The sequence below is a fragment of the Taudactylus pleione genome, unplaced genomic scaffold (assembly GCF_031769625.1).
Source record: "Taudactylus pleione unplaced genomic scaffold, aTauple2 ptg000556l, whole genome shotgun sequence".
NCBI classification, from domain to species: domain Eukaryota; kingdom Metazoa; phylum Chordata; class Amphibia; order Anura; family Myobatrachidae; genus Taudactylus; species Taudactylus pleione.
The window spans coordinates 23,950,814-23,964,718 of NW_028284958.1; the positions used below are offsets into that span (position 1 = coordinate 23,950,814).

General features: G+C 44.0%; 1 protein-coding gene across 1 annotated transcript in view; it reads left to right on the forward strand.

Annotated features, from left to right (window-relative positions):
* IQCH (IQ motif containing H) overlaps window positions 1-7,386 on the forward strand; it is an 88,950-nt gene extending 81,564 nt beyond the window's left edge. The window contains exons 20-21 of the mRNA XM_088452772.1: window positions 2,213-2,321; window positions 6,051-7,386. Of these exons, the coding sequence (XP_088308898.1) occupies window positions 2,213-2,321; window positions 6,051-6,122 (181 nt within the window). The 3' untranslated portion in view covers window positions 6,123-7,386. The remainder of the gene's footprint in view (window positions 1-2,212; window positions 2,322-6,050) is intronic.
* The last annotated feature ends 6,519 nt before the right edge of the window (window positions 7,387-13,905 follow it).

Genomic DNA, 13,905 nt, shown 5'->3' on the forward strand with positions numbered 1-13,905 from the left:
GCTATTACGCCATATTTTGAGTGCTTCCAAAGCCGTGATTCCTGTTCACTGGAAGTCCAGGTCGGCTCCCTCCATGTCTGAGTGGTGTACAGGTCTTAACCATTATTTGGCTATGGATGATTTAATTTTACCCCACATAGACAAGGGCCAAAATTTCACTGTGACTTGGCATCCATGGTTACATTATAAGGAGTCGGACCACTATAAGACACTCAGTCGTGATTAAGGAAGATAACAAACAGACCCCGGTAAATATCCTGTAGTTCACTAAAAGTAGATGGTAGGATGTATCAGTTTCACTATCTGGTCTGAGGCTTTTTGTGTTTTCCTTAATTTTCTTCTTTTTTATTTTCTTTTCATTCTGATGCAATTGTTTATGATAAAGGTTTTGTAGTAAAATGTGACCATATTTTGCATTATTTTGAGCAATATTGATATACCAAATGTTGAATCTTTTGCTATGCTTTTAATTGGAACCTTTCTATGTCAGAGATTTAATGTTTATATTATGCTATGGTTTTCAATAAAAACATAACGCGTAAAAAAAAATACATTCTATAAAATTATAGCTGGAACCTGATTGGTTCCCCACCTGCCCTCTTTAGAAGTTTTGTAGTTATTTCTATTTCTGCTGATCTATTTCCACAACACATTGGTCTCATATATATTTGTATGCCCACATGTTTATATGTCTCACCTATGTTTTTATGCCCACATTGCATATTAAAAGTTATAATGCATTATATTAACTTAAAAATGAATAGTACATGAAACCCCCAATTCACAACTGGAGACATCTTAGAGACATATAAAGTGGAGAGTTCCTGAAATAGGCCCAGCTGTAGAGAAATGCTTCCAGTTTGCGTATCCTGGGTGCATGTGTGTGAATATCCGTTATGACGAGCTGAAAGAGTGAATGGAAGTTGGTAATATGGATGTCTGAAGCTGCCACACATATACCGGTCATTTTTTGGAGCCTGAGAACTGAAAGGATGAATCTGTTTCTAGTTCTCACCAGATGTATGGATAGTTTAATTGAAGACACCCAGGTCATAAATTATATCCCATTCCTCCTTTTTAGGACACAAGGTAATACAGTTACAAGAACCTATTCCAGCCTAGTGCTGTTAATTTGGGTTCATCTGACATTTAATATATGGCAATATTAATTTCCACCAGAACCACTCACTGTGGAGAGCGGGTGGGTTTGATGAGTAAGCAGATTTAGAGACCCTGGGGAGGGGATGTATCATAAGTAGGTGAGTGTCAAATGTGCTAAATCCAGCATAATTTGATATTTGCGGGTTTTTTTTAAGATTTATGACAGAAGTTACCATAGAGAAAATCACTTTTTCATACGGTCTCTTCATACATTGCCGTCGCTATACAACAATGTGGTGATGGTATTACGGCATATTAAAAAATTATATGCTCACTTATAAGCTTTAGTATTAAAAAAACAATATGCTGACTGTTGTAGCTTATGGGGAGATGTAATATTCGGGCTCAAGTTGCTCCTGTTTTATCTCTTGTTGAGGCAAAGCAGGAAGCAATTATGCCGAGATGTACATCTCAGCCGCCAGTGTGTTCACTGGGGGGGTGACACCCCCTCCGGCGATCTCTGCAAATCCCATAGCGCCAGTGGCGTCTCTATAATGGGTGCAGGATGTGCTGGGAACACGGGTCCCTGGGTCCAGGGGGGCCCCGCACCGCACACCCTGCACCCATAATAATACTTACCTCTCTGGAGTCCCACGTCGGCGCGGGCGTCTGGCACTGTAAAACGACTGGAAAATGGCCGCAGCGGCCATTTTCCCGGTTACCTTTGCATACACTATAGACTCTGGGAACACTCTAGTTCCCAGAGTCTATAACTCCTGCGCTGGCCGCGCACAGCTCAGTGCGCTGCCGGGCGGAGAGGAGGGGGCCTGTGTCGGAGACTGCATATCGCATCAGCCTAAAGGCGAAGCTGGAGCAGCTTTAGCGGCACAATCTCTGCCCTAATAATGCATCTTCCCTCTTGTGTGTTTGTAACTTGCAGCATGCACATGAGAGGAGGACTTGCAGTTAGGGGATTGTTCATGATTGGATATCCTGAAATAGGTGTGCCCATTAATGCTGTGGTGGGAATATAAAGGTTTATGTGAATGAATGGTGAAATAATGTGTGTATTAGGGGGACTGACCAGCTCCTCTCTGATTCTCATTACCAGGAGCATTGCTGAGGACCTCCAGGGAGCACTGATGACCTTTGCTCGCAATCTGTTCATCATCCATCAGGAAATATCAGCCCCCGACATGCAGGGAGAAACTAATTTCAAGGTGCGCTGTTAATTAACTAACGATTTCAGCTCTGTTCTAGTAGTCATTGGGAAGAGAAGTGTACAGACAAGCTTCATTCTTCATGAAAACATCTTTCAGTGTCTGGTAATTACTGTCCTGCAATAAGAGAGACAGAGAGCTAATGATCAGCACGAGGTTCCTATCACTGGAAGTTATAGGAGGGATTATTTGTAACAAAGAGATGATTTATACTGAGCGGTTACCTGCATCAATAGGAATATATACAGACTCATAGGGAATGTTTATAGATAACATTTTTCTCATAGGGCATTATTGTAATTAAATATTACGTAACCCTCCATGGTGAACTTGAAGGATTAAATACATGAAATATTTTGAGGGGATTATGCCAGTGTGTTGCTGACTACCAGTGGTGTAACTAGGGTATTTGGAGCCCAGGGCAAATTTGAAAAGGGAGCCCCCCCCCCTCTCACCCCGATATGTGCGCGCGCTGAAGGAAAAAAAATGGGCGTTGTCACTTAAAAATGGGGCATGTCAACATGACACACCCCTTTATTTTCACGCTGAACATTCCTATCCATATGCACCTTAACCCCAGTAATACCCCTTAGACAGTACCCCCAGTATGCAGTTGTGGTCCCTCTTATGCAGGCCCATAGTAGTGCCCCTTATACAGTATCCCCAGTAGTGGTCCCCCTTATACAGCCCCCAATTAGTTCCCCTTACTCAGTGCCCCCAGTAGTGGTCCCCCCAAATGCAGTGCCCTATGTAGTGTTCCCCCTTATGCAGTGCCCCCATTAGCAGTCCCCACAATGTAGTGCACCCAGTAGTGGTATCCCCTTATGCAGTGCCCTTTATATAGTGCCCCCAGTAGTAGTCCCCCCCCTATGCAGTGCCCTTTATATAGTGCCCCCAGCAGTAGTCCCCCCCCATGCAGGTTTCCCAGTAGTGGTCCCCCTTATGCAGGCACCCAGTAGTGATCCCTCCTATCTAGTGCCCCCTGTAGTGGTCCCCGCAGTGCCCCTAGCAGTAAGCCCCTTATATAGTGCCCCCAGCAGTAGTCCCCCCCCCTCCCATGCAGTACCCCCAGTAGTGGTCCCCCTGATGCAGGCTCCCAGTAGTGACCCCCCCCTATCCAGTGATCCCTGTAATGGTCCTTCCTGTTATTGCCCCCAGTTGTGGTCCCCCCAGTGCAGTGCCCCTAGTAGTAGGCCCCTTTTATAATGCCCCCAGTAGTAGTTCCCCCCCCCCAAGTAGTGGTCCCCAGTTGAGGTACCCCCTCCCGATTAAGTGCCCCCTGTAATAGCCCCCCCCAGTAGAGGTCCTCCCAATAATGGTGCCCCCAATAATAGCCCCCCCCAGTAGAGGTCCTCCTAATAATGGTGCCCCCAGTAATAGCCCCCCCAGTAGAGGTCCTCCTAATAATGGTGCCCCCAGTAGTAGCCCCCCCCCGTTGTGCCCCCACCCCAGTAGAGGTCCCCCCAGTGGTAGCCACCCCCGTTGTGCCCCTAGTAGTGCTGACAGGTTTTTAAAAATATATATATAAAAACATACCTGAATCCACGCTGCTGCTGCTCCTCCAGTCTGCGACGCCGCTCCCGCTGCTGCCGCCGCCCGCCAGTCCTCCCGGGCTGGCGCGTTCAGCATAATGGGACAGACGTCATGACGTCTGTCCCATTACCCACTGCAGGAGCCGGACGGAAGCTGCAGCAGTCAATGAGAGTCTATCTGACTCTCATTGGCTGCTGTTTAACACACGCATCACCGCCAGCGCTGGTGGCGATGCGTGTGTTATGCACAGCCTGAGCCCGCCTCCTGGCGCTATTGGGCAAGCGCTCAGGGGGAGGGAACGGGCTCAGGTGTGCAGCACAGGACCGGCGCTGGAAGCCTAGCGCCGGTCCTGTGTAAATGTGTAGCGCTGACCGCACTCATTGCGGTCGGCGCTACACTGGTGGCTAACTAGGGCGGGCCGGACCGTGGCCGGCGGCGCCCTCCCGCGCCGCCAGTCCCACGGCGCCCAGGGCACGCACCCTGCCCGACCCCCCCTAGTTACGCCACTGCTGACTACATACAACACTTACCCTTTGTTTTATCTAAAACTGAGAGGAGGTGACGTACTGTAGGGGGGCAGTGTTTTCTGCTCCATTATGAAATGCTAATTTACAAAGTATCAAAAGTAAGCTAGTGCTTTGTCAGGCACTTAGGGCTCTATTTAGCAAAGTATTTGAGCACTTAAAACATGCAGAAACAAAAGTTTTCACATGTTTTAAGTATCACACGTATGTAGGAAAGGGTTAACGGAGAAGATAACGCATTTATCTTCTCCATTAATGCTAGACTCCTAAAACATCACATTGTAGGGAACAAGCCATTGCACTCTACAGCGCTTATCGTATATGCTGTGAGGAGATGGGCATCAGTATGTGCATGCCCGACCTGAAGTTGGACTCGGACCATGCACAATACTGGACAGAGCAGGACAATCTTTGCGAATGCATTAAAAGACTGCCTGTGGGGACTGCGCAGGGACAGCTGTTAACACAACCGCTGTCTCTTAAAGGTAGGTAAAAATTGCTAATAACAGCGTTGATATTGTCCGAAAATATTTAAGCCAATATTGCTATTATTGATAAATAGACCCCTTATTTTCAATAAACCCACTTGTTTTGTACATGGAAGCGCATAGATCTATGAGCCAACATACAGTACCAGTGACTGCAGGGGTGCTTGTTCTGGTGGCAGTACCTGGGAAAATCTGGTGCCTCGTGCTGGACCTGATTATTTAAATGAAATTTAAGAGGTGAAAAAGGCACATTTATATTTAGGAAAGAGTTCCCTGTTTAGTGGGGGCTGCAAAGCATTTTACCTGACCCCTGCCTGTACTTTAAGTCATACTTGCCGACACTTATACCTCCCCTCCGGGAGCTTCTATAGGGTAGATCCAATGGAAATTGCAGGGGAAGCGCGGTGAAGGGGGGGAAGGCAATGTGATTGGCAATGCACGCCGCAACCCTGCACATTCATTGCACAATATCAAGTTTTGTGCCATTGCGCATTCCCCGTCATGGGGGAGTAGGTCTGATTTGTGAGGGTGGTCTGCTGGGAGCCCGAGGGAACTCCCTGAAATTGGGAAGCCTCCCGGACATCCCAGAAGAATAGACAAGTATACTGTAGGAGGACATCATATAAGAGAGAGCTCTCCATTCCTGCCTGCTCTCCCGAGACTACCAGATTCATGGGGAGTTTCATGGACACCCAGAAGAGTAAGTAATTCTCCTATATTCCGCCCATTTCTCAGTAAAATGGGCGGAGGGGGGGGGGGGGGGTTGTGATGAAGCGATTCCCTGAGGGTGCCATCATTTGGCCCTGCTCCCTATTCATGGATCTATGAGTGTGTGCAGTATAATGACAAGCGCCCACCCTTCCCCAACAGTAATCAGCTGCATCTCCATTCTGGGAGCTCTCCTGCAGGTAAACATATAAAAGTTGTTGAGTAAGGAGCATTCTAACCCTTTTTTAAATAAATAATACACCTATGTTCCCAATATGCACAGTCACAATAACTTTGATATTGTTAAGACCTTTGCAAGTCATTTACTGCACAACAATGACTCCATAGTCATCTATTTCAGAGATCATTTTACCAAAATACTATGATTTTAAAACTGTATTTATTGGGTATTTGTAGGCTTGAGGGTATCAAAACAGTGTTGGAGCTTCAAGAGTTGTTGACTTTCTTATTTCCAGGAAACTGTACAGGAAATAGAAGCGATTATAGGAGTTACAGAAGAAAACAAACTGAAGTTTGAACAACAGTGATGAAGCAATCCTCCTATATATACAGAGAGGCTTATTCCATTACCTCTGGACTACACTGCAACCTAGGGCTTCTGGTTCCACTTCAAACATCTACTGCGCATATTAAGTGTCATCTGCTAAATGACAAGACCTGAACAATGCTGTACCTATAGTAGCTGAAGGTTTGAAGGTTCAAGTGTATTATGAGTATTTCATAGCATAGCTTTATACAGTTAATGAACTATATATATATATATATATATATATATATTTAAAAAACTGAAATATTTTTCAAATTTGTAGTTTTTACTGTCTCATATGTATATTATTTTGGAAATAAGTAAATATATACTCTGATACATTGGATAACATGAAACAATTTGCAAGATTTTATATATGAGTGTATATATATGTATTGCTAAATATATGTGTGTATATATATATATATATATATATATATATATATATGGGTACATTTTCTAAAAGTCGATCTTGGTTCCATTTAAAGTCCACCAAAATAGAATCAACCTCTATTTGCAGTTCTATTTCAGGTTCTAAATGTGTTCTATTCACCCTCAATAGAATCCAAATCGAATCCAAAATACACACAAAATTATACAAAAACATTCCTATTGTCCAAAACATGTCACATGCACTGTATTACTCACAAACGCCTTCATTTCAGTGCTAATGTGCATATCCACGATTTGCAATGCCTTTAAATGCCTGACTTATACAGACACAGTGCCCACATGCTTCTCCCCCATGTTTTTTCCATCATATTGAGTTTTCAGACAGTTCTACATTATTTAAAATTAAATAAAACTGTTTCTGATGGTTCTATTGAAAATGGTGATTTTGGGTCTATTTTTGTTCTGTTTTCAAGTGGGCTTCTAAATAAGCTTTTTCTGCTGATGCTATGGGGAAGTACTGATGTTTTGTTTGAAGTTCTATTTGTGTGTGAAGTCGAATTTCTGGGAATCTTTAGGTGATTTTGAGTCTGTTTTGCCTTTAGTAAATACTTGATTTTCAAAATCACCACCAATTCACCACAAAATAGAATGGAACTGAAAACTGACTCTTAGTCAGTGTATGTCTGCACCTTATTAGGACATGGGATGAACATCCAGGGGCTCTTATAGAGTTGAGAGTATTTGCATTAAATATACATTTCTGTACTGCACATGCACACAATTAGCACTTACGCTTCCATCCGTATGCAGAGTCAGACACATTTTAGCTCTTATGAGTCCCTACTCTTAAAGTCGGAATGGGGGAAGGGAAGGCATGGCCAAGCATGGGCCTAGTACAATAAGACCATGTTTATACAAAGGTGCCCAAGGTAGACCTGGACATATGCTCCTGTATGGAGGCGTATCGCTTATGGGTGCTCAACCCTTGTGCAAAATACATGCGCATGATGACGACGACCACTTCTGATTGGCTTGATTGCATTTGGTCCCTCCCACTGTGTATAAATCATTATTATGACTGTTAGATTATCTGGAGCTGAAGCCATGTTTGCTTTACTGGAGTGATATTTGTATTCGGCCTGGTACAGTTAATAATATTCCCATTTGATCTTTAAATGGGAAGACAGCAGATGTTTCTATTTTATTTAATTTGCACTTCTATTTTGCATTTGTGTCTATATTGTATTTTGTGTGGTAAATGCAGGTTTTGCATTTATAAAAAAAACAATTCTAATGAATATGACAATACATTATAGTATCACATTGTGTTATGTAACTTCTGCATTTAACTAACACTTAAGCTAGGTACACACCTCAGCAAAGTACCAACGATCCGTACTACTGTTAAATGATCTGTCAGTTTGAAATTTAGTGTACACACTAGCCATTGATCGTTCTGATTGGAATAGTCATAGGAATACACCTGATTTACTGCTATAGAAATTGGCTCATGGTTTTGGAAAATCTCTTGCATGCAGCCCATATCAGATGAGCCGATCCAAGCGATTTTCAGCCCAGGGTGATGCGTACACACACGCTCAGATTCTCTGGCCGAATGGTCTGACATCTGTTTGTCCTGTTATTGTGCATTATGTACCCATCTTAACACTGCCAAACCACGTCTTCTGGGGTAAATATGGTGCAAACCAAGCACATAGGCTACTGTTACCTTTTACCTGCTTAACTGATAATGAAATAACGAGGGAATAGCCCACACCTGTCCATGAAATAGCTTTTGAGTTGATAGTCCCATTACTTTTGGTCCCTTAAAAAGTGGGAGGCACATGTAGAAACCGTTGTAATTCCTACACCGTTCACCTGATTTGGATGTAATTACCCTCAAATGAAATCTGAAAGTCTGCAGTTAAAGCACATCTTGTTTGTTTCATTTCAAAGCCATTGTGGTGGTGAACAGAGGCCAAAGTATGAAAATTCTGTCAATGTCCCAATATTTATGCACCTGACTGTATACTACTGTTGCAGGGCTGGTGGCATCTTATGGCATGTCCCACTCAGAATTCTCCTGTAATGTTTTTTTTTTATTGTGGCCACATTGTATGTCTGCATTTTTTAATGTAAGTTTCAGCTAACTCCTATCTGCCTATTATCCCGAAAGAATTTTGATGAAATCTTTCTCCTGGACTCCCGGGAGAGCCGGGAACTAGTGAAGTGGGTGGGGACTTGTCAACACAACTCACTGAGAACTGTTTCATCATGTCCCTGCACCCCGCCCCCTTCTCCTCGCATTGTGATTACTACACTCTGGTTGGTGGAGCCATGATGTCATGATGTCACCACGCCCACTGCCCCTAACACTTGCACCTCCAGCCTGGAATCTTCCATATGGTCCAACTCTACATGAACTCAACAGTATGCAATTGCTATTTTTCCCCAAAATAAATGAAGAGCTGTTCAGGCTAGCAGGGAACACATAGCACAATAACACAGCACCTTTTTCATATATACTTAGCCCCTCTCTATTAAGTCTGTTTTGTTTAGACATAAACAGGAAAAATAACACTTATCAGTTGCTTAAAGTCTCCTATACATCTGTCATTTTGAAACTAAATAGATAACGTTACTTTATAAAAATAAAACTGTACAGACAATTTAACGGTTTGTGAATAGATCTGTTGCCAAATAACCCACCCCACTAGATTCCCCTTTGTCTTAGAACTGAGTAAATGCCTGGACAATGCTGCCCCATCATAAACTGGGACATGGATACTAGGAATAGAAAAATGATGATCCTGTTTTCATACTATAGATCATGTATGCCATAGTTCTAATGCAAACAGCTGAATTTATAATTGAAAGTATTACATAAGATTGGTTCACTGAGCTCTTGCTGGTTGATGTGACTCGTTTCAAAAGGTTGCAGGAGGTAAATCACACAGGAAGGTTAAGATTTAGTTAGGGATCAAGGGCTTACACTCATCCCTCTCTGCTTTCTTCAGGGGATTCTGCAAGCTGTAAATAGAAGGGATCCAACACTGCAACTGTCACATCATTGTGTGTGCTGCATTCTTAATCACAGAAATTGGATTGTACATAGTAAGAAGCCATTCAGCACTTAGCAATAAAAACAATTCAGCACGTTTACAAGCCAGGGCTCGTCTTGCTCTGTGAGAGTGTGGTGACCTAACACAATTACAGATTTGAAGACCGTAATCTATACAGTGCAGTACCCTAATACAGTACAGGGTTTTTGTTCAACTGTTGCCATGGTGGTAAATCGCAGTATCTAACACTACACTATAGGACTTATGGAGTAAAATGGGGCATGCGTGAGAGAACATAGCAAACATTCAGCAACTAGAAATTATCAGTCTGATAACACAGAAACTATTAAAAGCTGATTCACTAATTGGTGTCGACAACAGCATTTCTCATTTCTGGTGCTCTCGTATCTGCCAACTGGTTATGTTTTCAGGATAGTACTTAAGATTGACACACACACCAATTTAGTGGCGTAAGTTCATCCCAGACGCCCGGAGGCAAGTTATCATTTAGTGCACCCTATCCCCCATATTTACAGCCCTAAATGGAGTGAATATATTGTGGGTGATGGAGGAGGTGCCCCTTCAGTGCTGGCACCCGGCGGTAGGAGCCTCCATTGTCTCCCATACGTCTGCCCCTACACCAATTTATTTGCCTCGGAACAAATACATGTCAATATACATTTGAGGCACACACATTACAATCTGATCATTTTAGATCTGATCATTTTTAATTAGACCGTAAAATGATTACTTGCGCACACTCAGTTCTGGATGATGAGCAGTGCGAAAACACACAACATACTATCCACAAACAGGCATATGTCCAACTCTGCATCAGGCCCAGCGAGAGCGCTCCTTACAGGGCCCAGACTAAATGAAGTTACTGTACAAAGTGCAATTGACGAATGTGCAGATCAGGACCTTTTATAAGGGCATACAGTGAGGCAGAGACAGCCATCAGACCAGGAGGCTGCCAGTAAAACTCTTTTTCTTGTACTTTTTTTTTTCCTATTGCTGAGCAGCAGCCTAGGGAAGGGAGGGATTCTTAACCTGGGCACACACTGAAAGATACATTGGCCGATCAATTGATCGGCCAATGTATCTGCTGCCTGTCGGGCAGTGTGTACCCGTGATATGTCGGTGAACATCAGCGTTCACCGACATATCGCATTGGCTGTGCTGCACAACCGATGGACAGATAGGTCTGCAGATGTATCTGTCCATCGGCAGGTGTGTATGGGCAGTCTGTGGACTGCCCATACACACACAGCGGCAGCCGTGAGGAGGGGTTGGGACACGTCCCCCGCCCACCGGGACACGTCCCCTGGTCGCCGAGACCCGCAGCAAGACACAGATGATAGTGTGTTTCTTCATTCCTGTCCACAGGGCCGGATTAAGGTCTGTGGGGGCCCCTGGGCAATAAACTGGTGGGGGCCCCTATCAATGACATTATCAAGTATAAAAATGTTACTAGTGATTTTCCCAATATTTCTAAACCTGACTAAAAACAATAAAAAAATCACACAGTACCCCAAAATAATCTTTAGTTAGGTGGAAATCCATATATACATACATATATATATATATATATATATATATATATAAAATGTGCGTGTGTATATATGTGTATAACCTAGATTGGACTGGGGACATACAGTTTATTAATGCTAATAATTTGACCTGTAATGTAATGTGTGCTATTATAGGTATAGAAATGTGTTGGCTACCTGCTTGTCAGCTGTCTGTAGCTCAGCTTATTACAACCAGACCGCCGGTCTTGAACGTCTCTGATTCAGCTATAAGTCACCTCTGCTCTGCACAGAGTGGCTGCAGTGTTACAGCCCCGGCTCTGGTCCTGTGTGAGCAGTCTAAGTCTCGCGAGATTTGACGTCATCAACTCGCGAGACTTTGACTGCTGCTCACTCAGTCAGGACCACTGCGGTACAGTGAAGTACCTCGGTGGAGCTTCCTAGTAGCTGTACCGCTAAATTACAACTCCGGTCCTCCTCAGCAGCTGATGTAGCAACTGAGCAGCCGACGAGGAGGACTGGAGAGCACACAGCTAAATGTTGTGCTCCTTTTTTTGTACTAGTTGTGGGGGCCCTCTGTGTGTGGGGGCCCCAGGACGACCGCCCCTGCCGCCCTGCCTGTCCATGTTTAATTCCCTTATTTCCTACCCATGTTCCCTACCAAACAAGCAGCCTACACATATCAGTGAGATATGTGAAGGCAACTTGTGTGTGTGTGTAAGTGTAATAAATGGTTAAATGTTAAAAAAAAAAAAAAAATGACGTACCATTATGATGATTCTCTTTACTTGTGATTTGAAAATGTTCCACTGTTATTACAAGACATTGTTACTCCTGTATACTCTCGTGGAGTTTCGTCTTTATGATCTTTAAGATATTTTTATTGTCTTGTAATTCCTATAATCTATGATTACCAACCGAATGTTTGTATGCTTTCTAATGTGTTTGTGTCAATAAAAAGTATTAATAAAAAAAAATTACGTGAGGTTCTCCCCCCCCAAAAAAAAAATCATAACCAGCCCCAGGCTCCTGACCTAGTCCTGGTTCTTAAAATATGGGGAAAAAAAAGAGTAGGGTTCCCATCTATTTTAAGAACCAGCACTGGGCTAGTGATCCAGTCCAGGTTTTAAAAATAGGGGGAAAATAAATTCGTAGGGTTCCCCCTATTTGTAAAACCAGCACCGGGCTCAATTCCAGTCAGGGTGTAATGCCACATCCAGGGGACCCTTTCACCAGGTCACCCCAGCCAAAGCATTATCACCCCAAGGTGGTCAGCCCAAGCCGGAGATCTCAGGGGAGGTGTGGACACCCCAATAAAGGGGTCCTCCCTCTCCCAAGCACCCTAGGCTTACGCTGAAGCCCCGGGGCTCTTCCCTGCACCTTTGGGTATTGGGTGCAGGAATAATAGTGTTGAAAATAGAATAAAACTTGTTTTTTTACAGTGGAACTACAGGTACCAGCATGCCTGCCCTTTGGCACGCTTACCCCCACTGTAAAAAAAATACTTAAAAAACCACAAGACACACACACACACCATAGAGTTTACAATTTTAATACATACCTAACACACTCACACACACTCACACACACTCACACATACTTACCTACTACCAGATGTTCTGTCCCCTTCTCCATGTAGAATTCCAATGTGTTACCTGTAAAAAAATAAATACTCGCCTACCTCCTTCTGTCCCCTTCTCCATTATGATCCAATGGGTCTTGCCAAAACGAAAAAAAACAAGTGACCTGTACCAGCTCCGACAAATATAGGTATATGTGTTATCACATATACCTATACTACGCCGAATGAACAGAAGACGCAAGCCTTCTGAAATTCTCACGGTCCACCAGCCAATCAGAGGCTGCTGTAAATGTAGTGGCTGCTGATTGGCTGTGACCCACGTGCTTGTCACTCTACAGCATTGGATTCCGATGTCCATCCTTACGTTGAACCTGCAGGCTGACTCCGGCTACCGCTCCTCCACCGTGAAGTGCTCCTCGGTGAACAGGAGGCACCTCCCATGGAAGTCAGCGCTGTTTTCAGACAGGGGCACAATGGTGAGGAAGCTCAACAGGAGGGGTGCGTATGGAGGCTGCGGAATATGCACACGTCCCAGCCCCGGGAACATGCTGCTGATAATGCTGACTGTAGCTGCAATACAAATCTCTCATCCATGATCCTCTTGCCCTTCCCAGCACATCCCAGTGGCCGGGCCCCAGCCAGCTGCAAGGCAGCAGCAGGGAGGGTTGTGGTGACATTGGTGAGATGCAGGGGGCAGGAGTGAGAAGCAGAGGGTTATGGTTAGATGCAAGGGGCTATGGTGAAATATAGGATGCTGTGATGAAATGCAGGGGGCAGTAGAGAAAAGCAGGAGGCTGTTGTGAGATACATGGGACAGGAGTAAGAAGCAGGAGGCTGTGGCAAGATGAAATTGCTCCTGTGCAGAGCCAGGGGCTGTTGAAAATGACATTTAAAAAAAATAAAGACATCACCATTTGATAAAACAAAAGGCAGTTCATAACTATGAGTATAGGCACTCGCCAGGGTTGCCCCTTGTCGCCGTTACTGTTTAATCTCTCTCTTGATACCTTACTTCGCTTAATTCATCATTCTCCAGTAATTCATGGCATTAAAATAGGCAGTAGAGAAATTAAGATTACGGCATTTGACGATGATGTTTTGCTTTATCTTTCCTATCTTCCATCCTCTATGCAACATTCTATGTCCTTGCTTCAGGACTTTGGGGCGATCTCTGGTCTCCCTTTGAGCGGGGTAGGAAAAGTTTTACTTATTTGGGAG